Source organism: Felis catus, chromosome A3, assembly GCF_018350175.1.
Source record: "Felis catus isolate Fca126 chromosome A3, F.catus_Fca126_mat1.0, whole genome shotgun sequence".
Taxonomy (NCBI): domain Eukaryota; kingdom Metazoa; phylum Chordata; class Mammalia; order Carnivora; family Felidae; genus Felis; species Felis catus.
The window spans coordinates 45,464,478-45,491,482 of record NC_058370.1 but is presented as its reverse complement, the minus strand read 5'-3'; the positions used below and the strand labels follow the sequence as shown (position 1 = coordinate 45,491,482).

General features: G+C 39.1%; 1 protein-coding gene across 7 annotated transcripts in view; it reads left to right on the top strand.

Annotated features, from left to right (window-relative positions):
- Positions 1–27,005, top strand: part of RALGAPA2 (Ral GTPase activating protein catalytic subunit alpha 2) — a 324,755-nt gene that overhangs the window by 144,404 nt on the left and 153,346 nt on the right. For all 7 annotated transcript variants that reach the window (XM_019826890.3, XM_045053931.1, XM_019826892.3 and 4 more), the window contains 3 exons: positions 3,637–3,830; positions 4,687–4,785; positions 5,024–5,179. In XM_019826890.3, the coding sequence (XP_019682449.3) occupies positions 3,637–3,830; positions 4,687–4,785; positions 5,024–5,179 (449 nt within the window). The remainder of the gene's footprint in view (positions 1–3,636; positions 3,831–4,686; positions 4,786–5,023; positions 5,180–27,005) is intronic.

The following is a 27,005-nucleotide window of genomic DNA, read 5'->3' as shown; positions in this document are numbered from 1 at the left end:
TATGGGGTACCTGGGTGGCTCAGTTGGTTAAGCATTTGACTCTTGGTTTTGGCTCAGGTCATGATCTCACAGCTTCATGAGTTTGAGCTCCGAGTCAGGCTCTGTACTGGCAGCATGGAGCTTGCCTGGGATATTCTCTCTCTCTCTCTCTCTCTCTCTCTCTCTCTCTCTCTCTCTCTCTCTCCCCCCCCGCCCCTCCCCCACTTGCACTGTTTCTCTCAAAATAAACTTAAATTTTTGTAAACAAAAATCCTAAAAAAAGCATTAGCAAATGAAATCCAAGAATATTAGGAAAAGATCATACATACATCAGAGCTAAGAGAAGTTCACTTCAGAAATGCAAAAGCAAATAATAACAATGATGCAAAAGGAAGGTCTATCATGAGAAAGACAGCAGACAAATCCCAACTGAAAAACATTCTACTAAATACCTGATCAGTTCTCCTCAAAACAGTTAAGGTCATCAAAAACAAGGACATGGCCAAGAGAAGGTGAAAGAAACATGACAATTAAATGTAATGTGGTATCCTGCATGGAATCTTGGAACATAAAAATTAATAAAAGACATTAGGTTAAAAACTAAAGAGGTCTAAATAAAGTATGGGCTTGATATAATAATGTTTCAATATTGGTCTATTAATTGTAGTAGATGTACCATACTTACATAAGATGTGAGCAATGGGGGATGTCAAATTAGACATTTGTCTAATGTTAAGTTAGACATAAATCCACAAGGACAGGGACGGCAGGAAAAAAGGCAGTAGTAACCAACTTTCAAAAGTTGTAACAGATGACACATGGCCAAGGCATCAGCAGACCTGAGGGCACTGAATCCTGTGTTGGTACTGGGGAGAGCCACGAAGCAAGCTGACTGCAGTTATTGTAGATTTCCTAAAAGGGTTAAAAAATTGTCCATATGAAGTAGCTATAGAAGTAGGAGGTAATGGTGGGGCTAAAAACAGGCAGACTGTTTGGAAGTCTATTTAAGAAGTAGTTAGAACTTCATCCCAGAAGAAGAAGCAAATAAATTGGGAGGTTTCTGGCCTGGAGTCACCAATAAACAGCTAAGTATAGAGGTGCTGTCTTGAAAACAAAGGAACTAAGGAATAATTTGCATACTCTCTGAGTAGTAGAGAGTCTTTTTCCTAGAATTTGGGTTCTAGGAATAAAAGCCCCAAAGAAAATGTATGTCTGAGGTTTTCTGAGAACATGGTGAAACTTTCCAAAGATAATGCCTGTGCACTATGCTTCATTCAGCTTTTTGTGGACCATTCTTAAATATGAGCAGATAGCCAAGGATCCCCCTGGATGGCTCTTTCGGTTGAGCGTCCGACTTTGGCTCAGGTCATGATCTCACAGTTCGTTAGCTCAAGCCCCGCATCAGGCTCTGTGGTGATAGCTCAGAGCCTGGAGCCTGCATTGGATTCTGTGTCTCCCTCTCTCTCTCTCTCTTTCCCTCTCTCTCTCTCTCTCTCTGCCCCTCCCCTGCTCATGCTCTGTCTCTCTCAAAAATGAATAAACTTAAAAAAATTATTAGAAAAAAAGAATATGGGATGAAGTAGAATGGAGCAGATCTTAAAAGGAGTCTGAAAAAAGTCTATTTAACCCATCCCCCCCAAACAGATTAAGAGTACACTTATCTTAATGAATACTGAGTAATGTATAGAATTCTTGAAATCATTATATTGTACACTTAAAACATAATTAATATAACACTATAAATTTTTTTTACCTTAGAGTTTAAAAAAAAAAGCCTGGGAAGAAATAAAATTTTAAAAAGCTATTAATATCTTCATGAGGTAAGAATATACTGTATCCATGAAAGAAGGACCAAGAGTATAAAAATAGACTGAAAACAAGAAAGATCTTTTGGATGTTGAAAATATGAACAGAGGGGCGCCTGGGTGGCTCAGTTGGTTGAGCATCTGACTCTTGATTTCGGCCCAGGTCATGATCTGAGAATCATGGGATCAAGCCCCACGTGAGGCTCCGTGCTGATAATGGAGCCTGCTTAAGATTTTCCCTCTCTTTCCTTCTACCCCTCTCCCCTGCTCATGCTCTAAATTAAAAATAAAATAAAATAGAAATATGGCAGCAGAAATAAAATCAAATCAGTGGAAGTCAATACAATACCTGGATATTGTAGTCAAAAGGACCTAATGAATTGGCAAACACAGTGGCTGAAAATAGACCAGGTGACACCAGGAGGCTTCAGAACACTAGGTACAAAGAGGATACAAATTTTGCCAACTTAATAATTTTCCATAAAATAATTTCAAGCCTCAGAATACTGCTTGCTGACTTTAAAATCACAAAGGAGTGGCACCTGGGTGGCTCAGTCAGTTGGGCAACCAACTTCAGCTCAGGTCATGATCTCATGGTCTGTGGGTTTGGGCCCCACATTGGGCTCTGTGCTGACAGCTCAGAACTTGGAGCCTGCTTCAGATTCTGTGTCTCCCTCTCTCTCTGACCCTCCCCTCTTGCTCTCTCTCTCTCTCTCTCTAAAATAAATAAACATTAAAAAAATTTAATAACAAAGGAAAGTAAAAGAAATTGAAGCAAAGCATTTCCATCACAGAATTCTATACCCAACCAAACTATGGACTACAAGTCAGGGAACACACACTTGGAGATCTATAGGGACATGCCCCTTTCTCAAGCACCACTAGGAGATATGGCCCACTAAAAGGAAGAAATAAGCAAAGAAATACTGTCTGCCATTTTGTGATTCTGGTCTTACAAAATAGGCTATAAACATACATTCACACAAACACTTATACACAAATGTTTATGGTAGCTTTATTATAATCCTTGAAAACAGGAGAAAACTATCCAGATATCCTTCAATAGGTGAATGGATGAACAAACTATGGTATATTCATAAAATGGAAGATTAACCTGCAATAAGAAGCCCCCAAATGGATGAATCTCACATGCATTAAGCTAGGTGACGGCATCCACACCACTACCCACACCACCCACTCACACCATTATCATACTGTAGGATTTATATGACATTCTAGAAAGGGCAAAACTCTAGGAAAAGAAAACAGCAGTGCTTGCGAGGGGCAAAGAATAAGGGGAGGGGACTCACTATAAAAGGGAACTTTTGGAGTGATGAGGCTGTTACGTATCTTAATTTTCATGGCAGTTTTTGGTGACAGTTACATGGTTGTATACACTCCTTAAAATTCCTTGAGTCTAAAAAGGGTAAAACTTATTGTAAACAAATTACACCCCAATAAGCCTGAGTTAATAACAGCCATTACAAATATCACCCCAGCACTGAGGCTGTCCCTCGCCACCTACTTTTCATGGCCCTGTTCCCTACCAATCCTGCTCAGGGTTCTCCTCCTTCCCCTCCTCTGCTGTATAAAACCTTTCACAGGATCTCCAGGAGCTTTTTTCTCATCTCTAGGTTGTTGCCCTTTTAGTTTGAAGAATGAAAAGTCACTTGACCTTTCTTTACTGATTCTGCTTTTCCATCCTCTGGAATCATCAGCCATTGCACACTTTTAATCTTTAATTATTTTACCCTGAATACGTAAATTGTCAAGCATCAGTGATTTGCACTGAAGAGAAAGGGCTGTAATGATGAAATCAAGATTGTGTTTACAGACATGTTTTCCTCCATAGATAGCAGTGAGTGCCTTGCAGATGACTGCAGTATAATTGCTGGAGGGAACCTTACCGGTTGGCACCCAGACTCTGCCGCTGTGTTATGGCGAAGAGTCCTGGGAATCCTCGGGGATGTAAATAATATCCAGTCCCCCAAGATTCATGCCAAAGTTTTTGGCCATCTCTATGAACTCTGGTACAAGCTAGCAAAGGTATGTCCTGCCACATTCCCTTTTGTTCTAAGAGGGGAAAATTGATTTATCATTTATCATTGATTTAACATCAAAACCCTGTTGGCAGTCAACTACTGAATGTAATCTGGAACATATATTCGGTGTTTAGACAAAGTTGTTTGATTGTCACAGAATAAATAATAAATAACTTGTAGTTTGGTCATTTCATAAATGCAGAAGAGCTATTTCATTTAATGCATGTGTATGTAGAATATTACTGTAAGATATTAAGGGGTAGGGTATTGAGTAGTTTTTGTTATTTTCTTGATAAAAGTGATACCAGTTTTATTGTACAAGATTTAAAAAATGTAGAAAAGTATGAATAAGAAAATTTACATCACCATTCCACAGAGATAACCAGTATAAATATATAGTTTTATTTCTGTGGATAAACATATTTTTTACAAAAGTAGAATCTTAGAGTACATATAGTTTTCATTCTGGGTTTTGATTATAATCTATGCTTTCCCCAGGTTATTAAGTTTTTTGGATTTTGTTCTTGTTTTTAGAAAATGTGATTCATATTTATACAGTATAACTTATTAGGCCATTCCTTATCATTTGGAGTTGAGGATGTTTTGAGGCATTAACACTCAAGGGAAAACAAAGCCCTAGTTTTGTATTAAATCTAAAACCATGTACAGTAAGTGAGACACATAATTTAAAATGGCAGTAGATCTCATGGTAGAAGAAAAACTTGTACATATTGTAGGTTTTCACTCAACATGTAGAAATTTAATGAGAAGTAGCTATTTGGCCATGGAACACAATATTGAAATATCATTGCGATAAACTATGTGTGGCCTTTCCTAAAATTCTCCTCTTTGTGAATTAGATACGGGATAATCTGGCAATAAGCCTGGATAACCAGTCTTCTCCGTCTCCACCGGTGCTGATCCCACCACTCAGAATGTTTGCATCATGGCTATTTAAGGCAAGTGGATATGTGTTTATTCCTTTATTGCAATTTCCTCTTCCTTTCTGAAATTGAGTTTAAAAAATGTAATTGGCCAAGACTGCACGTTTTGAAGACAAGCTGAATCTTACTAAAGCCACTAACTGCATCCTTCGTCTTCATAAACAACTCTTATGGAATACTGAGAAGTAAATGAAATGTCAAAATGCTCTGCATCTGGAGCTGATTAAATCTTTAAACCTCATCTCCTTGGCAGGCGACGACATTGCCAAACGAATATAAGGAAGGCAAACTGCAAGCCTACAGACTGATCTGCGCCATGATGACCAGACGCCAGGACGTTCTGCCAAACAGGGACTTCCTAGTGCATTTTTACCTTGTGATGCACCTGGGATTAACCAGTGAGGATCAGGTATTCTGTGGCTCCCTTATCACGGTAGCCCACCAAGTGGAAAGTGCATATCGCTTTTTGCAGGTTAAATTAGGGTGCATGAAAAGACATCAAACATGTTGAAATTTTCAGTAGTTTCAGCTCTTCTACACAACAACCACATTGGTCTTTCAAAAACATAAATCAGATTCTGTCACATTCCTGTTTCTTCTCTCCACTGACTTTGCATTACGCCAACCAAATTTGAACTTTATTCTGTGGCTTACATAGTGCTTTATGATTTAGCTTCAGCTTATGTTGTCAAATTCAAAAATGCTGTTTCAGCCACTTTTTGTTGGGGTTCTGCATTAGATATTATTTGAACAAAATCATTGTGATCATTTAAAAATGTTTGAAAACTATTATTTTAGTAGTTAGGATATTTTTGTAAAAGACCTCATGCGTAAATTAGGGTCCTGACATTTCTTGATGAGGAGTCATTCTCATTTCTCCCAAAGGAATATGATTGGTGGGTTAAGTTGAAACAGAAAGGTCAGAGGAGTCAGTAGTGACAGCCACTTCTGGTAGATCCTGGATGTGCAGGGTAGGAAGGATATGGCTAGCCCCACGCCTCCCTACCCCTGCCCATGGGTAGAGGGCAAGGAGGGGAGCAGGAACACCCAGAGTCCTGGTTCTCTGCCTGAATGTCAAGCAAGGGAGTGATATGACTGGTTTGTACTTCACAGAGATTATTCTGGACTCCTTCCAAGGATTATTCTGGAATCCGAATGGATTTGAAAATGTAACAGTGGTAGTGTAGAGTGGGAGTTTGGGCCTGGAGACATTAATTAGGAAGTGGTCAAACGAATATAGAATTTAAAAATGATGAGCAGTAAGATGATGGCACTGGGAGCAGGATACTGGAAGAGGAGAGATTTAAGCAATTTCAAAGCATTGAATGTTATCACTAGGTCTTCTTGAGCAATAAGAGGTACAGAGAATGTTTCAGCACTTACCCTTGAAATTGTAGCTACTCATCACTGAACTTGAATCACTCGTGAGCTATAAGCAGTCATCCTTTGTGTTTCTGTTTTATTCTTTGAAAGTATAATACAGTCACACAGACCTTGATGATAAACTTAGGGTATGTGTTAAGAGGTCAGTCTCCTGAGTAGACAGTTTTTCCTTGTTGCTTCAGAACGCGTTTCTTGAAGCTTCTCGACCCTTTAGCCCTATTTAAAACTCTCGCAATATATCCCTGATAACACCCTGGAGCTTTCATCATTGAGCTTTTATCTGAAGCAGTAACTGTACTGGCCTACTGGGTTGTCTTTGTCGTATCTGCCTCAGTTCCAACAATGCATGGAGGATATCCCTATATAATAGGCTGGACTTGCACCCACGGTCTCATTGATTTCGTAAATAAACGCAGAAATAGAGGTGCAAAAGTAGAGCCGTTTGTGTCCTGTGCTCAGATATCTGTAGCCATCATTGCAGATGGAAGCGTCTTTCACAGAATGACGTAGCTTTAGGTGGGTGGAAGATTGAGGTGTATAAATAAGGAAGAGAATTAACTCTCACGGATCATGACGAGATCCCTCAGTGACAGAAGAGACAAAAGCTTAGTTAACACAGTACTGTAAAGCAGTATTTTGCTAAGATTTTGCAGGGAGAAAAATTTTCTTGGAAATAACAATCAACTGTAGAATGTTCTCAATTAACAAAAACAAATTAGAAGTCAGCAGCTAACACTGGGGTATTCCTGGAATGAGTTTTCTAGAAAGTAATATAAATGGATGTAAATTTAGGATCATCTTTCTATTTTAAAGTCTATCAGAGTGGAAATGAAACGATCAATGAGAAGAAATGACTTTGAGAACTCAAAATATTATTAAAAAATATGATTTTACAGGGCAGAAAAGGGAGTTTTCATATTTTATACTTAAAATCATTTTCCCATTTTAATATATGTCATGTTTTCAGTTGAGTTTGATTTTTTTGTGGTTCATTGTAAAATACATAAGTCTTAAATGTTGGTCTGTTACTAAAAGTGATCCCAACATCCAGACTTGTAAGACAAAACAGGGATATCATAAATCTCTGTTTTATAATCAGCCTATTGTCTAGCCATTAGAGGCTTGAATTTTTATGTGTGCTTAATAGAAGTGGCTGTATTCTGCAGCCTTAACAATTATTAGTATATACTTGAGAAGCCCTGACTGTCTGCCAAAAGAATTACTTACTGTAAGTAAACCTTGTTCCTTTTCCAGAAGAAAATTGCACAGAAAACCTTCTAATGAAAGAAACTTTTCTCATTTAAGTAAGAAATGTCTCTGATAATTAGTTTAACTTTTGGTCCACATGCCTAAATGGATCATGGTGGTTGTTCCAGAACTTATATGTTCTTCTGGAAACACATATTACATTAATTATAAAAAAATAAGAAAGCACTTACTGTAGAGAATACAATTAAATTCAGTTTTTTAATCCGTGAACTGTGCACCTGTGACTAGTACCATTTCCTTCTTATGAGAGTTCTCAAAAAGTCACTAGCCCGGTGCTAAAAGACTTTGTTCCTGCAGAGAGAACCTTATAAAAATCTTCCTCATTTCTTAGTAAGGTAAGTAATAGCAAATAATTTAAAATGTTCTAACATTTATTAGTTTTATCTTAGAAAAAAATCCAAGGTGAATTTCCTCCTTTCACCTCTGGGTGGCACACTTGCCTGCATAACTCACTGTGTGGCTCACCCTCCACCACTGGCCTTTGAAATGGCCCCAAGGCCCATGGCCCTGGGAGCATGATTGTGTGGCATAGTCATTTTACAAATGCTTCCCTAAATATGAGAGTATCAAAATTATGTCAGCAGTGACTAAAAAAGTGTTGAAGTGGAAATAAGCTCTAAGATGCTAAAAATCTTTTATTTCCAGACCTATGGGTCCTTATAGTAATTGAAAACTTTTTTTTTTATTAAAGAAACCTATTTGTGGGGCACCTGGGTGGCTCAGTCAGTTAAGCGTCTGACTTTAGCTCAGGTCATGATCTCACAGTTCATGAGTTTGAGCCCCATATCAGTCTCTGTGCTGACATCCCAGAGCTTGGAACTGCTTCAGATTCTATGTCTCCCCCTCTCTGCCCTTTCCCTGCTCACACTCTGTCTCTCTCTGTCTCTCAACAATAAATAAATGTTAAAAAAAAATTTTTTTAAACCTATTTATAAAATAGATGTCTCACAGACTGTGTTCTATGATACAATCGTATAAAACCATGGTTACATTTAATATGGTGGCCAATTCATTATGAAAACAAATATAGTCATTTTTGTATTTAAAATATCAATAGTAATACATTTTGAACAGCCAAAATGCATCACATTACAAACCAACGTTTTTGTTTGGACCAGTTTTAGCTAGTCTATTAACTTAATAATTTAATAGCTAAAACAGTGACCTTATCAAGTAGTATTTTCCCAAGTTCATGTGTAGTCTGAGTTTATTAGTTTATTAGTATGATTGAAAAATCATATAGTTTTATTAGTATGATTGAAAAAATGCTTTGAAATAGCTGTACTTTTCCTCCACTCTGAATTTAAAAAAATTGATCCTGTTACTGGTTTAGAAAGAAAATAATTTGGATTGTAAGGACTTTCAAAATAACTATACATCATGAATAAAATTTGGGGTGACTTGTGGGACTGACTGCCCAGCCTTCCTGTGAAGGGTCTTCCACTTGGCTTCCTTCTGCCCAGCTCCTTTGTATCTGGTTGGCTGGTGAGGGTAGAGGGTCTTTATTTCCCCAACTCCCACCGTGCCAGACTCTGTGCTGGCACCTGCGTGATGTTTTCCCACTGGTTTGTCTCTGCAGTTCAGTTAGATAAATATCATAACACACTGTTTAAATAACAAAGGTTCAAAAAATATCAAGAACTTTTGCCCAATGCCACACACTAAAAAGGCTGTTAGAATTCACAGGAAAGGCGTGGTTTATTCCACAGGGTATGTCTTCCCCATTGATTCACAGCTAACAGGCCTGTCAGACAGTTGTTTGTTCTGTTCCTTCCTCCTTCTGTCTTGTTCTACCTGGACTCCAGCCTTGGTCCCCCCACCTCAGACTCCTCCTGACTAGAGCGCCCTCCCACCTCCAACCCGAGATAGGTTTCCACAGCTGCCTCCCCAGCTCCTCACCATCTTTCAACTGCTCTTCTAAAGCTGTTCCTCGTTGTTCTTAGTTTTTCCTAAAGCCTCAGTGGCTTTTTCACCTCAGTCTTCCCCAAAATATTTGGACATGAAAAGAGCTATGATTTAGATTTATTAAAAACAGTTCCTATTAATTTCATCGTTATTTAAAACATATGGAAAGATCAATATGTGTAAAATGGAAAGGGACAGTTGAGGAAAGGAATTTTATTTTCATGTTTCTAAGAACATATATCAAAGACTGGAACGTTTTCTTTGCTTAAAATAAGCAAACTATTTTTTAACAATGACTTACAGATTTAATGTCTTAATGTAATTTGTTACACATCAAAGTTAAATTCTCTTTTAAGTGCAAAGCCACATTAATGTAAAATTATTGCAAATTTGCATATAGAAATTTTGGGAAATATAAGTCTTTGTCATTTCCATCTATAATTTTGTATTAGCCTACTTTGTAATGCACAAAAAAGCATGGGGCCTGAGGTGGAAAAATGTGTATTGTTCAGCCCTGAGGTAACCATCTAGTGACAAATTTGAATTGTAACAGGATAAAGTCATGATTTAGTGTAATATAGTATGATATAGTGTAATAGTTAAGAGCATGGGCTTCAAGACAACCTGTCTGAGCTCCAGCCTTGGCTATACCTTGTCATTTGACTTCCCTATGCCTTTCTCCCCTAATATGTAAAATGCAGGTAATTGTGGTGCTTACCATAAGGGTTATTTGAAGACTTTGTGGAGCTAAAATATATAACGTACTCAATTCAGAGCCTGGACAAAACAGCCCTCAGTAAACATGAGCCCTTGTAATGACACTGAAGAGTATGAGGAAAAGAACATACTCTTATCGTAAAATGTTAATATTTTTCTTTCCCTGTGTATTTTCTCACTTTTGAACATACTCGTGTGACTAAAAGATATAATTAGGCATTGTGGAATTTCAGAACAGATGGAGAAATACCCTCTCCCCTTGCTGTGGGTCAGACCTAAGTAAAATGTTGATTTAACCCTCTTGGGATTCAGAATCATCGGCCACTGGCTCACTTTCTACCCACTCCTCACCCTGCCCAGTGTGCCATCTGTATGATGGGAACTAAAAAGCTGAACTCTGCATGTCCCCAGCTCCTGTGGCTGGGTTGGCACCCACTATGGTCCTGTCCAACAGGGGCACCTACATGGTGGTTCTGGAAAGTACGCATAGGGAGTGGTGAGTGGCAGCTGTCACGGGGGTTCTGCTCAGGCACCTGTGTCATGGCGGCAAGGGCAGACAGTAGCTCTACTGGAACCGCTCTGTGGTATAGCTGGACGTTTCTGCTCACCACCTTGTTCCTGGACATGAAGCATTCATGCTGGGTTCCCTGGCACTTCTAGAAACTCTGTAAGCCATCCAGTGCTCTGATATAAATACCCTTTGTCCTCATCTCAGCCGAGTGGATTCTGTTGTCTGCAAGTAAGAACGTGGCTCAGGCAGGGAGCGCTCTGCATGCTACCATGCTGGGTGCTGGTGATACGTGATCAAAACTGTTCATATTTCAGTCGCTAAATGCACTTGTAGCATTTCTTTTTGCCCTCCCTTAATTTTAGCCATTTGTTTTGTAGCCAAGAATATTTCACTTGTTTCAGGAACCTTTTGCTTTTATTTAACTTTATGTTTTACTGAACCTTTTGCCATACCAGTGCTAAAGAAAACATAATTTTAAACATCGTATATGGAGTAATGTTCTTAGAAGTCAAAATAGCTCCTGATTTTCTTAACGGATGTTACAACCTCCTCTCCTGAGGTATATGATGGAATAATATAATAATAAACAGTCGTTTGTAAAAAGATCCCAAGGGGCCCCTCAATGAGCATAAGACTCAGCAGTGAGCTATGAAAGCAAGGTGCAGGGGTGATACTTGTAAATTGGCCATACCTGACTCTTTTAATAACCCCAGACAGCCTGTATCATGCAGTGATATGTAATAATTGCATCACCTTTTCTCAGACAAAGAGTTATTCTTTGCTGAAAAGTTAGACTTATAACTAGAACCGTGTGTTGGATATACATACATTTATAAATATATTTAAAGCCAAACATAAATGAGTGTTCAATTTGAGGAAAAGTGCAGAATTAAGATGGCAAATTAGGAACCTTGTTTATCTCATATCCAAGGAAGTAATTCTAATAAACCTCTAAGGCACTTATTCTCTATAGCAAGTGATTCTTACCAAGGTTTAAATTCTTGATATTTGGAGTCAGTGCTACCAAGATAAACTGCATATTTATAAATTTAAAGGTCTAACTGATGTTTAGGGGATTAAATGGTAACCTTGATGTATATCAGAGGAGGAACTCTAGAAGGCTAACTTAAAAGTTTCATCGGAAAACAATGTTTTAAAACTATAGGGTGTACAGTGAATAGAAACAGGAGTAATCCCAGACCTTATTCCTAAGGTTTTTAAGAACAGGGAAATGTATCTTCCAAGACATAATGATATAAGGTAGCTTCAAAATATATTCAACATTTGACTTTTATGGATGACAGACCACATATTGGGAGATGACATACCTGGGAGATAGACTCAGCATTATTTCCCACTGGCCATGGGGCCCTTGCCTGAGTACACGAGACCAATGAATGAGTTGGACTAGAGGACCTCTCAGGCCCTCTCCTATTGAGCATTCTTGGATCCTCTGGTCTATTTTTAGGCATTTTGTTATTAGGGTCACATTGTTTTTTTCCTGAAGATAGCAAAAGGTTCGATAATCTTTACATGTTGAGTATTTTTTCTCACCATTGTAACTACCTAGTCAGGTTCTGAGGGTGTAGAACCTCAGATCAGTGGTCTGATACACGTAAGTGAGTAGGTACGGGATCATTCAGCTTGTGCAAGAGCCAAATAAGTGGTACACACATTATAAGAATTGAACTGGGTTGAATACCCTTGTAGCCAAATTGGTTCGAAAGCAGCTCACAGAGGAGGTGGAATCGTTTTGAACAGACTTTTCAGGGATGGATAGGATTTAAACTGTAGGATGAGAAGCAGGATGGAATTTCGCATGTCAGAGATACAGACCTTCTCAAGCCATGTTCAAGGAACAGTGACCATAGTGGTTTGTATTTAGTGCCAGATATGTGCTTGGAAATAATGTATGGACATAAATCTAGGCAGCCCTGTAGGGAACCTTGATTCAGCATCATTTTCATCCCATAGGTATGGGGAGCCATTGAATGTTTTGAAGCACAAAACTCAACATTGCCAAAAAAGCATTTTAAGAAGCCTAAACCATAGTGGTTATGTGGGATGAATTATAGTCAGGAAGGAGTGATGGCAACAAACACAGAAAGGGAATTGCTGTAGTAGCCAAAGGCAAGGTAATGAGGGCCTCAGAAGGACTAAGAAACAGATGGCGTTTGTGTGAATAAATTTATTTATTTATATGTGCATATATATGTAATGTGTATAGTTCTGTGTGTGTGTGTGTGTGTGTGTGTGTGAGAGAGAGAGAGAGAGAGAGAGAGAGAGAGAGAGAGAGAGAGAGAGAAAGTATTTCAGACAGGTTGGATATAGTGCTGAGAGGCAAGTGCCTGAGAAGATAGAGCCTGCTGGCACTATTCCCATTATATCTCAAAGCAAAAATTAATTCAGAAAGGCAAGAAGATGAATTGAGAAAAAGTGGGGGCAAGGTAGGATGGGACCCCTCTCTTTGTCATGGGCACTGCAGCACAAGGTCAGGTGAAACAGGTGTATGGAGAATACACTGAGGTAGGTGTTAGGAAATAGAAATGTGTTGGAAAGATTTCCAGGCACATTTCCTCTCCTCTTAAGAGAACGTATCATATCATCTACTGGAATTTGAACAGTGATGTCCAAACTACAAATTTATTTATGCTTATTAACCTAGATTTTCTAAAGGTCTCTATTACCTTACGTTTTTGTTAGCTAATTTTGTTACTATTTGTTTTTGAAAGCACTTTGACACTTAAAAAAAACTTTTATTTTTCTAAAAATAGTATTTATGAGTTTGAATTTACTTTTTTTTAATTAATGGGATTTTATTGAATAGAAGAGTTTACTACAGGAATAAACTAAAACTGTAAGTTTGACTTAGTTTTGATGGAAGAATAATGTTTACAAGGATAGGTGATATATGTGAACCGTCTCCTGACATGTATTAATAACTTAATAATAATTCTTATTATGTGCTTATTGTACAAATTCAGAGTAATAAAATGTAGACTCGATCACATAGTTAGTGTTATACCACCAAGTAACATCCACTGGTTCCTGCGTGTTTCCCATACGGTTTCATGAGAATGTATAAGCCATAGATTAGTCAAGTTTTACCAAAGAAAATTTTATTATAACTTTGCTTGACTATCACTGACCATGGAGACTTAAGACAGATGACTGAACCAAAATAATAAACGGAGCATTTTGTTCTTTTCTTTCACAGCTGTAAAACCAGTAATTATTTTCATTAAGCTGTAGACTGAGCTCACTTACCCCTCATACGCTGCAGTTAAGGAAAGTAGAAATATGTAGAAGGTAACAGATGGGAGAGGCTTCAGTTAGGAGGTCTAACACATGTGCAGTGAGCCTGCTTCACAGCTTTAAAAAGTGTAAGACGATAGCAGCAGAGGCTGACCTGGAGAGGGAGAGGTTTACCTGAGGCCAGAGACTTGAGTTTTCTTTGATTTCCCTTTTTGGAGTTAAAGGTATAAAGACTTTCTTTCAAATAAATGCTATCAGTGAAGAATATGAATTATGATTTTAAATACGAGTTTAGCCATATGTGTTTAATAAGCACATGCTACACAAAATAAATTAAAGCGTAAAAATGCAATATAATAGCAACTCAGTGTATGTGGAAAATTGAAAGATTTTGTTCTTACTAAACTGTTACCATATGGTAAAGCATATAAGCTGACCTACATCCTTTAGTAGAAAAAATTGTTCTCTTGTGCCTTGAGGTCTCTTTTTGGAAGGAAACCCTACTGTGGCCTCTAACAAGGCCCAAGTCACCAGAATCTCCTTTAGTAAACTCACTGGAGTGCATCTTGTCTTTTCCCAGATGGAATAGACACTCAATAAATATGTTGATTGATTGAAACTAGAAACAAAAGGAAGACTTCCTTAAATCCATGTGGCATCATGGGGAAGATTGGATGACCAAAATAGCTGAGCTGAACCGTTCTGGTTGAGACTTTGGCCCCAACGATCAATTAATTGCAGGGCTGACGTGAACTTTCTGTAGTGGTGATGCAGCCATCATTCATTACCCTAGAACAATGATTCCTGCGACCAGGGGTGGTGGTGGTTGCTGCTCGGTCCCGTCTAGGGACACAGAGCAATGTCTGGAGATACTTTGGTTGTCACAAGAGGGGAAAGGGATGCACTGGTATCTAGCAGGTGGAAGCCAGAGATGTCATTAAACATTCTACAATGTACAGGACCACAATAAAGAATTTACGGTTCAGTGTCAATACTGCTGTGCTGGGGGAACCCTGCCCTACAATAGTACCTGTGCTGATGACACCAGACTAGAAGAGCCAGCCTATGTAAATTAAATGACAAAACCCAGCAATCAAACAAGAAGGAAAGACTAGCTGTCTCAACTTAACTAGGGAAATTAAACCCTACAAAAATTTAACCAGGGAGATTAAAGAGAGGCGAATGTTTTAGGTGGAACATTATGAAAATTGCCAGTAGTGGACTGTTTTTCAAAAGTGGGGTTCGATTTCATAGGGTTCAATTTATTTTTAAAAAAGAAAAACAATTTAAGAACTCAAGCATGGAGCCATCACATTAATTCAGAGTTACCAGGACAAATGCCTGAGGTGCATTTGGTCCGGAAGCCCAGTGTGAATGAGTGGTGTGGTCTGAAGTCACAGAGCCTGAAGCATTGCAAGTGTGAGTGGAGGCAGGGAGGAGTTGGGGTGGCTGTGCTCCCCTGTGCGCGCTGCCAAGTGACAGAGGAGGAAGGATGGCGAGAGAACAGCTTGCGTGGTGAGGAGTTGCCTTCTCTCAAATGTCTGGAGCCCTGCCTGCGGGGAGAGGGAGGTCAGGCTGTCTTACTTCCAGAGTAGGGACTGATGGTAGACTCCAGCTCACCACCAGAGGCCTTTTCTAACCAGGTGTCCTGTTAGGACCTGGCATGTGATTGGGGGTTTATAAACTTCTCAGGCTCTGTCTCATCCAAGGCCAGCTGTTTGGGCCATCTCCTGGCAACCTGGGGAAAAGAGCTTGAGCCCTGGCCTTGCCTCCTCGAGTCAGTGAGCACATAGCCTCTTCTGGCTTGAGCTGCTTCATCTCTGAAATGGGGTTGTAATGGCTCTCTTTGGGGCTCTGGAAAGGTGAGGACACTTATGCCTTCAGTAGGTGCTAGTATGGTCACTACAGAAGGGATTCTCTTGTTGTTTGGAAAATCACTTGTTGACCTGCAAGAGCTTCTTTTCCCATTTAGAATTCCATGAAGATTTTAAGAAATTCACATTTTTCTTCAGGCAGAGAACTGAGACAGAGAGGTGGCTTCTAGAGGCATTACAAATACAAAATTGTACTTAGGTCTTAACTCCCATGTGTAAAGGATCTATTTTTGAATATAAGAGATTTTAAATCATGACTGTGGTTTATAATCCATGAAGGATAGGTTTGGATACAAGGAAATAATGTCCAGAAAAGCCTTCTAAATTGCAAGTTTTGTTTCTGTGAGAAAGTGCTCTCCTTGTGGGGAATAATCTCTTTTTGTCTGTTAATTCCTTTTTAATACATAACAATAAGTGGGAGTGTGGTAATTGCAGATTGTTCAGCTATTAATGCTATTTACAGGAACACATTTTAGAGAGAACATTGTTTTCTGAAGAAACAATAAACAATGGCTTTTCTTTTGTTCTCCCATGGAAAAATATTCTTTGGTAGGTATTTGTGGGCTAGAGAAATTTTAGAAGAAGAGAATCTTTTCGTAGTAAGACATTAAAAGAAATTACCTGCCTTCCCCCACCCCACTACTGGAGTCTCACGTTGAATGTGTGCAGCATGGTCCTTTTGTCAAGACCCAGGCCGTTTGTGTCACCTATTTGCTTCCCTCCTCTGGATCCCCATGGAGTGCTAGGCTGTCCCCCTGCAGGAGCTCTGTGCACTTGGTCTGCCCTCAGTCTCAGCTTCGCAGAGCTGTCCTCTACCCCTGAGGGGTCATTGCTGGAAGGCAGGGGCTATGCTTTATTCCACCTCATTCCCCTCACAGCAGCTGATGTGGTACCTGCAACTGAGTTAGTTAGCACTCAAGAACTTTGTCAACTTACTGTGAAATGTTCTTGAGATTATCAAAACAACATGGGTTTCGTTTCAGACTCCCTTTTTAATGAGTGGGTATTAAATCTGTTCCAAGTTTTATTTTTCGCTGATCCTAGAAAAATTAATATTTTAATAAGACCATAATTTAAAAGGCCCACTATAATTTAATACAAACACCGATGTATATGGCTTCAGAATTTACAAAATCCTTCCTGGTCTGTCTCCGTTGCATTGTGAGAGCACCGTGGGGCAGGTTGTGTTTTCACTCCCATTTACAGGTGATGAGATTGCTGCCCAGGAGACAAACTACCTGCCCAAGATCAGAGAGCAAAGTAGTTGTACCTTTTAGGAGTTTTCTATCCAAATCCCTCCTCTTCCTTTTTCCTCATTCTTCCCAACATCTGCCTAAAAACAACTTTGTTTAAAGAAAGTGCTTTCGGGATACCTGGGTGGCTCAGTCAGTTAAGCATCCAACTTTAGCTTAGGTCATGATTTCATGTTTCGTGGGGTTTGAACCCCACATCGTGCTCTGTGCTGTCAGCATGGAGCCCACTTCAGATCCTCTGTCCTCTTTCTCTCTGCCCCTCCCCTGCTTTCTCTCTCCCTCTCTCTCTCTCTCTCTCTCTCTCTCTCTCTCTCTCTGTCTCTCTGTCTCTCATTCTCTCTTTCTCTTTCAAGCATAAATAAACATTAAAAAAAAAGAAAGTACTTCTGAAGCGCCCCCCCCAAGTGAATTTCATTATGTGTAAATCAAAAAACAAAATGTTAAACAGATATTCCTAGAATTCGAAGCACCAAGCCATTTGTCAACCCATTAGAGGTATTGGAATTATTCTAGATGGTCTAATTCCTTTCCTTTACCTCTTTCCTTCCTGCTGTGCTGGGATTCAAGTGCACTGGGCTCTCCCTCATAAGAACAAACCGGTCAGGGGCTGTCTCAGGTTTGCTGAAACTACTGCTTTGTTAATGCTTCTAACCCGGGGTTTCCTCAGAAGTGGGTGGACAGCTAGCTCCCTTGGGGAATTTTCTCTCAGATTTAAGCCATTCTTGAGAGCTCATTGTCCAAACACATATTAAATTGCAAAAAAGAAGAAGAACACGTTATATGTCTGTTGCCCAAGATGAAACTAAAACGTTACCTGTTGGGACTGCTCTACATGTTATGTCCAGTCCTCCAACACATTGGTGCAGTAGGTTTTAGACCCCCAGAATTGAATGACCAACACATTGCCCATATTTCTCTTCCTTTCTTTTTTCTTTTTTTTTTTTTAATATAGAGCACAAAACGTGGAAAGCTTCGATTTTGCTCCCACGTGTAGGTGGAGTAATTTTACTTACAAGGAAACAAACTAGAGAGTGTGCATTTTGTGTTATCCTATAATGAAAAGAATGGATAATAATCATATTCCAAAACTTATTTCCTTTCCAGTATGAGAACACACCGGAAGACACCGAATAGCTTTTCCTTTTTAACTTGTTCCTGGTCATGGGCTAGGAGAGAATGGAGAACTCCATGCCACCAGGCAGGCTCACCTTCATCCACACTTGAGAACCAGGCTTCCCAATTTCAGCAAGGGAGAAGGAAACACTTTTAAATTCACTAGACACTCATCTTTAACAGCATCAAAAGCTCTAAGGCTTTTAGCAGAGTTGAGGCTTCAAGTAAATGAACACGGAAGTCACAAATTATGTGGGGAAAATAGGGATCCTGGTTTCTTGCTGGAATCCTGGGAGATTTCTTGGTGTTTTTTCCATAGAATCCTTCTGACAGTGTGTATGCTTCACTTCCATGGGTGCATGCACAGACCCATGCAATTTCTATCCAGGGGTTTCCTAAGAATATTTTGATGGGAGACTCATTTCTCTTTAGAGCGTAGCATTTTATACCCAGTTCCCTCATTTGATAATATTTCTCTGAGAATGATCTGTGTATATTTTGGAGGCACATTTTTTAAAAAGTTTATTTATTTATTTATTTATTTTTAAATTTTTTTTTTCAACGTTTATTTATTTTTGGAACAGAGAGAGACAGAGCATGAACTTGGGAGGGGCAGAGAGAGAGGGAGACACAGAATCGGAAACAGGCTCCAGGCTCTGAGCCATCAGCCCAGAGCCTGACGTGGGGCTTGAACTCACGGACCGCGAGATCGTGACCTGGCTGAAGTCGGACGCTTAACCGACTGCGCCACCCAGGCGCCCCAAAGTTTATTTATTTTGAGAGAAAGAGAGAGAGAGAATCCCAAGCAGGCCTCACACTATCAGTGTGGAGCCCAGTATGGGCCTTGAACCCATGAACGGTGAGATCATGACCTGAGCCAAAATCAAGAGCCAGGTACTCAACCGACTGAGCCACCCAGGTGTGCCTTGGAAGCACATGTTTAAGCCAGAGCATTTAATGACTTCACTTGAAAGTATAGCTCTAAAAAGCATTAACTGCATTTATAAACGATTATTAGGCAAAGTGAATGAGATGAAAGAATAATTTGTGTTTCAGAGCTAAATAATGGCCTCAGGATGATGCTCTGGGTCTACATATGAGGCCCGTTATTCACAGATGTCAAATGGTGCTTCACTGACCCTGCATTAACATTTTCTCTTCCTAAAGAAGAGGAGCGTGCTTGGGTTTGTGTCCAGACCTTGGGGGCAATTTCTGGCCTTCATCGATCTCCTACTCCATCTCTGTAAGTGAAAGAATTGAATGATGATCTCTTAGATCTTTCTTCTCTAGGTTTTCACAGTTCCAGAGGAACACAAGAAGTATCCTTGTTACCCAAATTCAGTAGAGAGATGTTTTCCCTACTGAATTTTCCATACTTTATGCTAAGGTAGTGCAAGTGTATAATCTGGATTCTAGCATGAGAGTGACGTGAGTATTCTGCTTGACACCATTGGCAGTGTTGACTGAGACTTCACTGCACCTTGCAGCCATGGCATTAGGCTATACCTGAACATATTAATAAGCCTGTGGTTTCATCTAAACCACATTTCTTTTGTATATTCTAAGAATATATTTCCAGCTGATGCATTCCTGAGACAGGATGCACAGTATACCTGGGGAGAGTATGGCTGCCTGTTCCTGTGGTACCTATATTAATTATAGGAGTGCATGTTTTATTGCAGTAATTCCTACCTTAATGATATTACTTGCACAATTATGCTCTATAAGCACATTTCTAACTATCCTGTTATCTGTGATGTCAGTTACTTTTTGCTTCTGCTTCTGCTCCAGAACCTTGCAAAAGCTGAGGAGGAGTGGGGTGGAGGAGCCAATGGAGAGACTTGAGCTGGCTGCCTCAGAAAAAGCAGATTTGAACATCCTCCTATCCCACCCCATCCACCCCACTCCCGGGCCCTTATAAATTCTTGGGATGTACAAACACCTCTCTGTGTCAACTTGGCCCCCAGGTTTGGTCTCATTTCAGAGTGCTGCCTCTATTTGCTCTGAGTGCACCTCATACACACGGAGTCAGATGCAGCTATGACACTTTTGCTGTCATTACTCGCCAGCAGACCTCATTTGCTGAAGTCCCATGTCAGGAGTTAATAACTGCTCTGAGCATCTGCATCAATCTCATTAAACCAGCCTGTTGTACAAACTGTAATGTTGGAGATTTGAGGCTTATCAGGGTCACAACTAAGACAGTCATTACATAGTCAGGCTGTGGTGTCTTCAAGGCATGATTGGTACAGCTGGTAAGTCACTTCTGTCTACAACCCTCCAGCAGTTTTTTTCACCTTATGGAATAATGAACATGTTGAATTTCCTGGTGGGGTTGCCGTCTCCCTGTTAGTCTCCCCAGTGAGCTGTGAAATGCCCATTATAGGAAGCATACATTGAAAGCAGCTCCCCCAATCCATGGGCTGCAAGAAGGGTGTTGTGTTGGTCAGAGTAAAAGGGGCTTTATGTTCTGTTCATATTGCTGAGGACTTAGGGCTGAGAGAACAACTCAGTTCATACGACAGAGGGTGAGTTCTTACTCAGTGCATCTGATCTCCAAGCACCCTGAACATCCTTGCTCTAATTTGCTAATCCCCAAAAATATTTTGAGAAAAGGCTACTTGAGGTGTGGATACCACATCACAGGCTCTGGGTTTCTTCCCACCCCGGAAACAACAGGTCTTTCCATTTTAGACTTCCACAATTTCCCAAGATCAGGAAGGATGTCCATTCACAGTGCTTCTATTCAGTGGTATACTGGAGATTACAGCCAGAGCATTCGGGTAGGAAAATGAGATAAAAAGAATCCAGTCTTGAAAGCAAGTAGGAAAGCTATCTATATTCACAGGCAATATAATCTTGTATATAAAAACCCCAAGGAATTGCAACATTCACAAAAATCCCCTATTAGAATAAATACATTAATTCAGCAAGATTACAGGATCTATATACAAAATTAACTATGTTTCTATGCACCACAGTGGACAGTTTGAAAATGAAATTAAGAAGACAGTTTCATTAATAGCATCAAATGAATATTTGAACAAAATATTTATGAATAAATATAACCTAGGAAATGAAAGAGATACACTGAAAACCAAAAAACATTGCTATAAGAAATTAAAGAAGACCAAAATAAGTCAAAAAAAATGACCCGTGTTCCTGGATTGGAATGCTTAATATTGTTAAGATGACAATACTCCCCAAATTCATCTGCAAATTCAGTGGGATCCTTATCAAAATTCCAAGTTTTACAGAAATGGAAAAAGCTGATCCTAAATTCTTAGGCAATTGCAAGGAACCTTGGATAGACAAGACAATCTTGAAAAAGAACAAAGCCAGAGGACTCAGAGTTCGCTATTCAAAACTCACTGCAGGGGCACCTGGGTGGCTCAGTTGGTTGAGCATCCGACTTTGGCTCAGGTCATACTCTCACTCATGACTTGAGGGTTTGAGCCCCACGTCAGGCTCTATGCTGACAGCTCAGAGCCTACGCCCTGTTACGATTCTGTGTCTCCCTCTCTCTATTCCCCTCCCCTGTTCATGCTCTGTCTCTGTCTCTCTCTCAAAAATGAAGATGAAAAAAGTTAAAAAAAAAAAAAAAACTCGCTGCAAAGCTACAGTAATGAAAATGGTGCTGGTGCTGGTAAAAGGTTGGATATATAGATAATGGGATAGAACTAAAAGTCCAGAAATAAACCTATATATCTCTGGTCATCTGATTTCCAACAAGGGTGCCAAGACAGTTTAGTGGGAAAACAGTAGTCTCTTCAACAAGCAGTGCTGGGACATCTGAATATCCACATGCAAAAGTCTGCAGTTGTATTCCTGCCTCAGACCATATATAGACATTAATTCAAAATGGACCAAAGACCTAAATATAAGAGCTAAAACTATAAAAGTCCTAGATATGACACCAAAAGTACAAGCAACAGAAGAAAAAATGTAAAAATTGTACTTCATCAAAATTAAAAATTTTTGCACAACAAAGTTTACCATCAAGCAAGTGAAAGACAACCCACAGAATGGTAGAATATATTTGCAAATCATATATTTGATTAAGGGTCTAATGCCCAGAATACATAAAAAAGTTTTATAACTTAATAGCCAAAAGACAAACAGCCTCATTTAAAAGTGGGTGAAAGACTTAGACATTTCTCCAAAGAAGATATCATAATGGCCAACAAAGCATGTGAAAAGATGTGAAAAGAATAAAAGATTAGTCACTAGGGAAATGGAAATCAAAGCTACATTGAGATGCCACTTCATACTGTCTAGAGTAGTTATAATAATTTTTAAAAAACACAAAAAAATAGCATGTTGGCGAGCAAGTGGAGAAATTGGAACCCTCATATATTACTGGTAAGAATGCGAAATGGTGGGGCGCCTGGATGGCTCAATCGGTTGACTGTCCAACTTCTGCTCAGATCATGATCTTATGGTTCATGAGTTCGAGCTCCACACCAGGCTGTCTGCTCTCATCTCAGAACCTGCTTCAGATCCTCTCTCTCCCTCTCTCTCTGCCCCTACCCAACTCACTCTCTCTCTCTGTCTCTCTCTCTCAAAAAATAAACAAAAGACTATGAAAGGGTGAAGCTGCTGTGGAAAACAGTTTGTTCCTCAAAAGTTAAACATAGAATTACCTTATGAACCAGCAATTCCATTCCTAGGTATATACCCCAAAGTATTGACAGTAACTGTTCAAACAAAAACTGGGTCACAGATTTTCATAGCAGCACAATCACCAAAAGGTGGAAACAACCTGAATATCCATTAACTGATGATTGGATAAACAAAATGTAGTATATCAACACAGTGGACTATTATTTAGCCACAAAAAGGAATAAAGTATTGCTACATGCTGCAACATGTATGAACTTAAAACACCTGCCCAAATGAGAGAAGCCAGGTTAAAAAAAAAACAAAAACAAAAAAACGTCATGTGGTGTATGTGTCCGTATCCTGAAATGTCCAGGATGGGCACATCTGTAGAGACAGAAAGCAGATTAGAGGTTGCCTATAGGCAGGAATGGTGAAGGACTGCTAATGGGTAGATGGTTTCATTTTGAAGATGTTCTCAAATTAGATAGTGGTGATAGGACACAATTTTATGAAAATGCCGAAAACTACTAAAATATACACTTTAAAGGGTGATTTTTAGTACATGTAAATTATATCTCAATAAAGCTCTCCCTGGTGGTCTAGTGGTTAGGATTCAGCACTGTCAATAAAGCTCTTACAGACAACAAAGTGAAAAAGAAGCAGTTAAGACAATCTGGTGACATACCAACTTTAGTATAAAATAAAATTCATATAGTGTTTCTTAAACTCAGTCAGCCAACCAATCGCTCTTTTTTTCCTGAAGCAGACAGTCCTGATGAGTTTAAAGGCTAGCAAAATTCTTCCTCACAGATGCAGAATTAATTGCAAGCAGTCATAAAAAAACATTCAAGGCTCTCTCCTTAGGGCTGAGGGTTGCAGCAACTTTTTCTGCCCTCTGCCTGATGTTCTGTCACTCCTGAAATCCTGATGTCATACAAATGGTCAGAGCCACTCAAGTGGCCATCAGAAATTCATTTCACATTTCTCACTCCCTTTTTCCTTTGTACACTGCTGTCAGGGAAACTGTGTCTTCTCCATAGTATATTTTATGGTGAGAAGTACTAGGTGACTGTTTCTCCAGCTACAGAACCCAATTACTCTGTCCTGTCATATTTCTCCTGGCCTTCATAATGTAGTTACACTCAGAGAGGTCACATTTTTCCAGCACTTACACAAGTCTCTGCTTCTTCTCCAAACAGATCACACCATACTTGGCCCTTTTAAACAGATAATGTATAGCACATACTACCTATTCCTTGACTCAGATCTTGAAAGTAATCTTTAGCTTTGTCCTGCTATGTGTTTAGTGTCAGTGACTTCTCTGGAAGCTCAGTGCTTAAGACATGATCTGCCATGCTTCTTTTAAAGGCCATAATCATAAAGGCTTTATTTTTATCAACAAAAATCCTACCTGAACCAATGTAGACCATGAGGAAGCCAGGTAGCAGCTTGAGGTATGTAAAGAGTGTCTTCTGCACAGAGCTGAAGGAGCAAAGTCCTACTAGCAGAAGCAAGTGGCCCAGGCCTTGAGACTTTGAAGGATCTGTTCTTCTGGTAACTAATTTTTCTTTTTCTTTTTTCTTTTTTTTTTTTTTTTTTTTTTTTTTTTTTTTTTTGGTCACTCAGCATTTCTGAGCTTTGCTAATAGAGAGATAATTGATACTTTCAAATATGTTCTTGAGGTACTGCAGGATTGTGGCTGCCTTTTTGATTGTTAAAGTTTAAATTATATTCAGGGTTAGTGTTAAAAGTACCCTTTTACATTCAAATATTTTGATAATTAGTAATTACACTTGGGTGTGGAATGAGTTGAACCTTTTCATCAACCAGATTAATGAGATAACCAGATCTGAACATTCTCCCTTTTACCAAACAAAAGAGCTCCCTCTAGAATTTTCTAGATAAAAGGCAGGTATGTTCCCTGAAAAATGGTGAAGTTATTCATTACGCAGCATTTTATTTTTCTTAAAGTAAAAAATTAAAGAAGCAGTTCAGTGATTCTGTATACATGAGTTTTATTTCTTAGCAGCTCTGTTTGGCTTCCTGGAAGGTCTGAGTGACTTTAGGTGGCATAACCGGACCCGTCTGCCCCTGAGGAGCAGGCGCGAGTCCGCTAAGGAAAGGCAGGGAGACAGATGGTCGGCTATTGTGTTACAACCATCATCTGCTGGGCCATGAGCAAATATTAAGTGAATAATATATATGTAATTGGTGTGAAAGTACAGTTGCAACATTTCTAATTCCGTTTGAACGATGGCTACTTCTTGAACATTTCTGTTTCATAGAACACTATATTGAAATGTTTTTGTTTACAGGGTTAATCCATTTTAAACTGCTTTAAAGTGAACATTTTCCCCCATTTTTGACACCACTGTGCAATATTTTGAATTGAAATGGCCTGTAATGGCCCTTTTTTTTTTATTTTCCATAACAACATGAGCACTAAATTATAGCTGTGCAATTATGTAAACAATGGAAATGCTTCCAGAATGAATCCTTCCTTTTAAATTTTCATTTTGTGTAATTGTTGGAAGGTTTGGAGCCATAATAAACAAAATTATTTTACACATTTATCGTTCTAAAGGTCAATTATAAGAGAACTAAAGAAACAACACTATGCAAAATGAATAAACCAATTTCTGTTGCCATCACCATATGTTTTTCTTATCACTTATGGTTTTTCCAGTTACTGTGTACATAGCATTCAATTAAAGCGATTCATTTACCAGGCTGAATGCGGTTTGTGTTTATAGAACGGTGCTTTGGAGGAGAGGAAACAACACGCCTCTATTTGAATTACCTGATTTTTTGTAAGATCAGTGATAAGAGACAGATGTTCTCACCAGTTACTTTCTCATAAGCTGGAATCTTTTGATAAGCTGCAAATTCACAATTATCATCTTACAGTGCAGCTTTCACACTCACTGTGTAGCATGCGTGTGGACTTTTAACGAGAAACAGGAGAAAAATACTAGTTTGGTGGTCTTTTTACTATATGGCAGCATGTTGCAGAATGAATTTTATTTCCTTTGAAAAAAACATGTGAAAGAACTTTGTGCTTCACACTGGTCAGTTCTCAAAAATACTCCTAATTCCTGTTTTAGAGTCCATTTTTCATTGGACTTATTGTTTAGCTTATTGTTTTTAGTCTATTTAGAGTATGGAAAAGAAACTAATTTTTGCTACCAGAGTCACTTGTTTCAGGCAAATTCTAGAACTCCTTAGAAAAATGGAAGCTAGAAAATCTAAAAATACCATTTTCCTGTTTTGATTTTATTATTTGCCTTAGAAATTATATACATTATAATGGCTATAATGCTTTGCTAGGAATGTTATTTAAGAGCACTAATGTCTAGAGGTTTTTAATATCTGGGATAATGTCAACTAAGAGTCTTATTTATGCCACCTTCAAAATCTTCTAAAATGTTCTTTCCGAATATCAGCAAAATAATAGTCCAGAGAATTCTACAAACAAAACCTACAAAGTAAATTCTAGAAAGTAAAATCCTTCAGAGTCCTTCCTTTTTGAAAAAAAAAAAAATCATTTTTTTTACTTGTCACCGTCTTTACTCCTGTATGGTACTTTTCAGTTCAGTTTAGAAAGGCATGTTTTCACATCTATGTCATTAGATAGGACTCTGTGGGAGGGAGTCATCCCATTTAATGGAAGAGAAACATGAAGCTCTAGGCATGACATGATCTGCCTGCAGTCACATACACTCGGCCTTGAACCTAAGCCTTGAGACCCCAGTCCCAGTGCACTTTTCATCACACCAGGGTTTGAGTGCAGGGGCATTTCCCACTGGTAGTCACAGGAGAGGTTTCACTAAACAGCCTCCAGTCATCCAGGAAGAACGATGGCCCCTTTCCTCATCTCCATCAGTCCTTGATACTCTCTCAGCTAGGCCAGTTGGAGCAGGTACAGAACTCTCACACCACCCTGAAGACCAAACCGCCCTTTGTAACAAGGGGAGCCTCCCTCAGATAGTGATATGTAGCAAAAATTCAGTAGCCTTGATTTACTGTTACTGTATTGACATAGGACTATTTTCTACTTGTGACATAGGACACTGATTTTCCAGAATAATATTATTTAAGTTTAAAAAAAATGAGTTGCTTTGAAAAAGAGACAAATAATGTTCACTTTGGATGTGAATTTGGCAGAAGGCATGAGGTTGTACATGAATAATTTGACCATTTGGGAAGCACAGTCCTGTCTATATATGAAGCCTTGGAGTCTGTGCAAAAAGTTTCAGAGTCTCAAGATTTTTATTTTTTCAGAGATTCCAGCAATAGCTATGATCTTACTGTGATTAAAGTGGGAGGAGAAGGTGAAAGAAGATTCTACTAGAT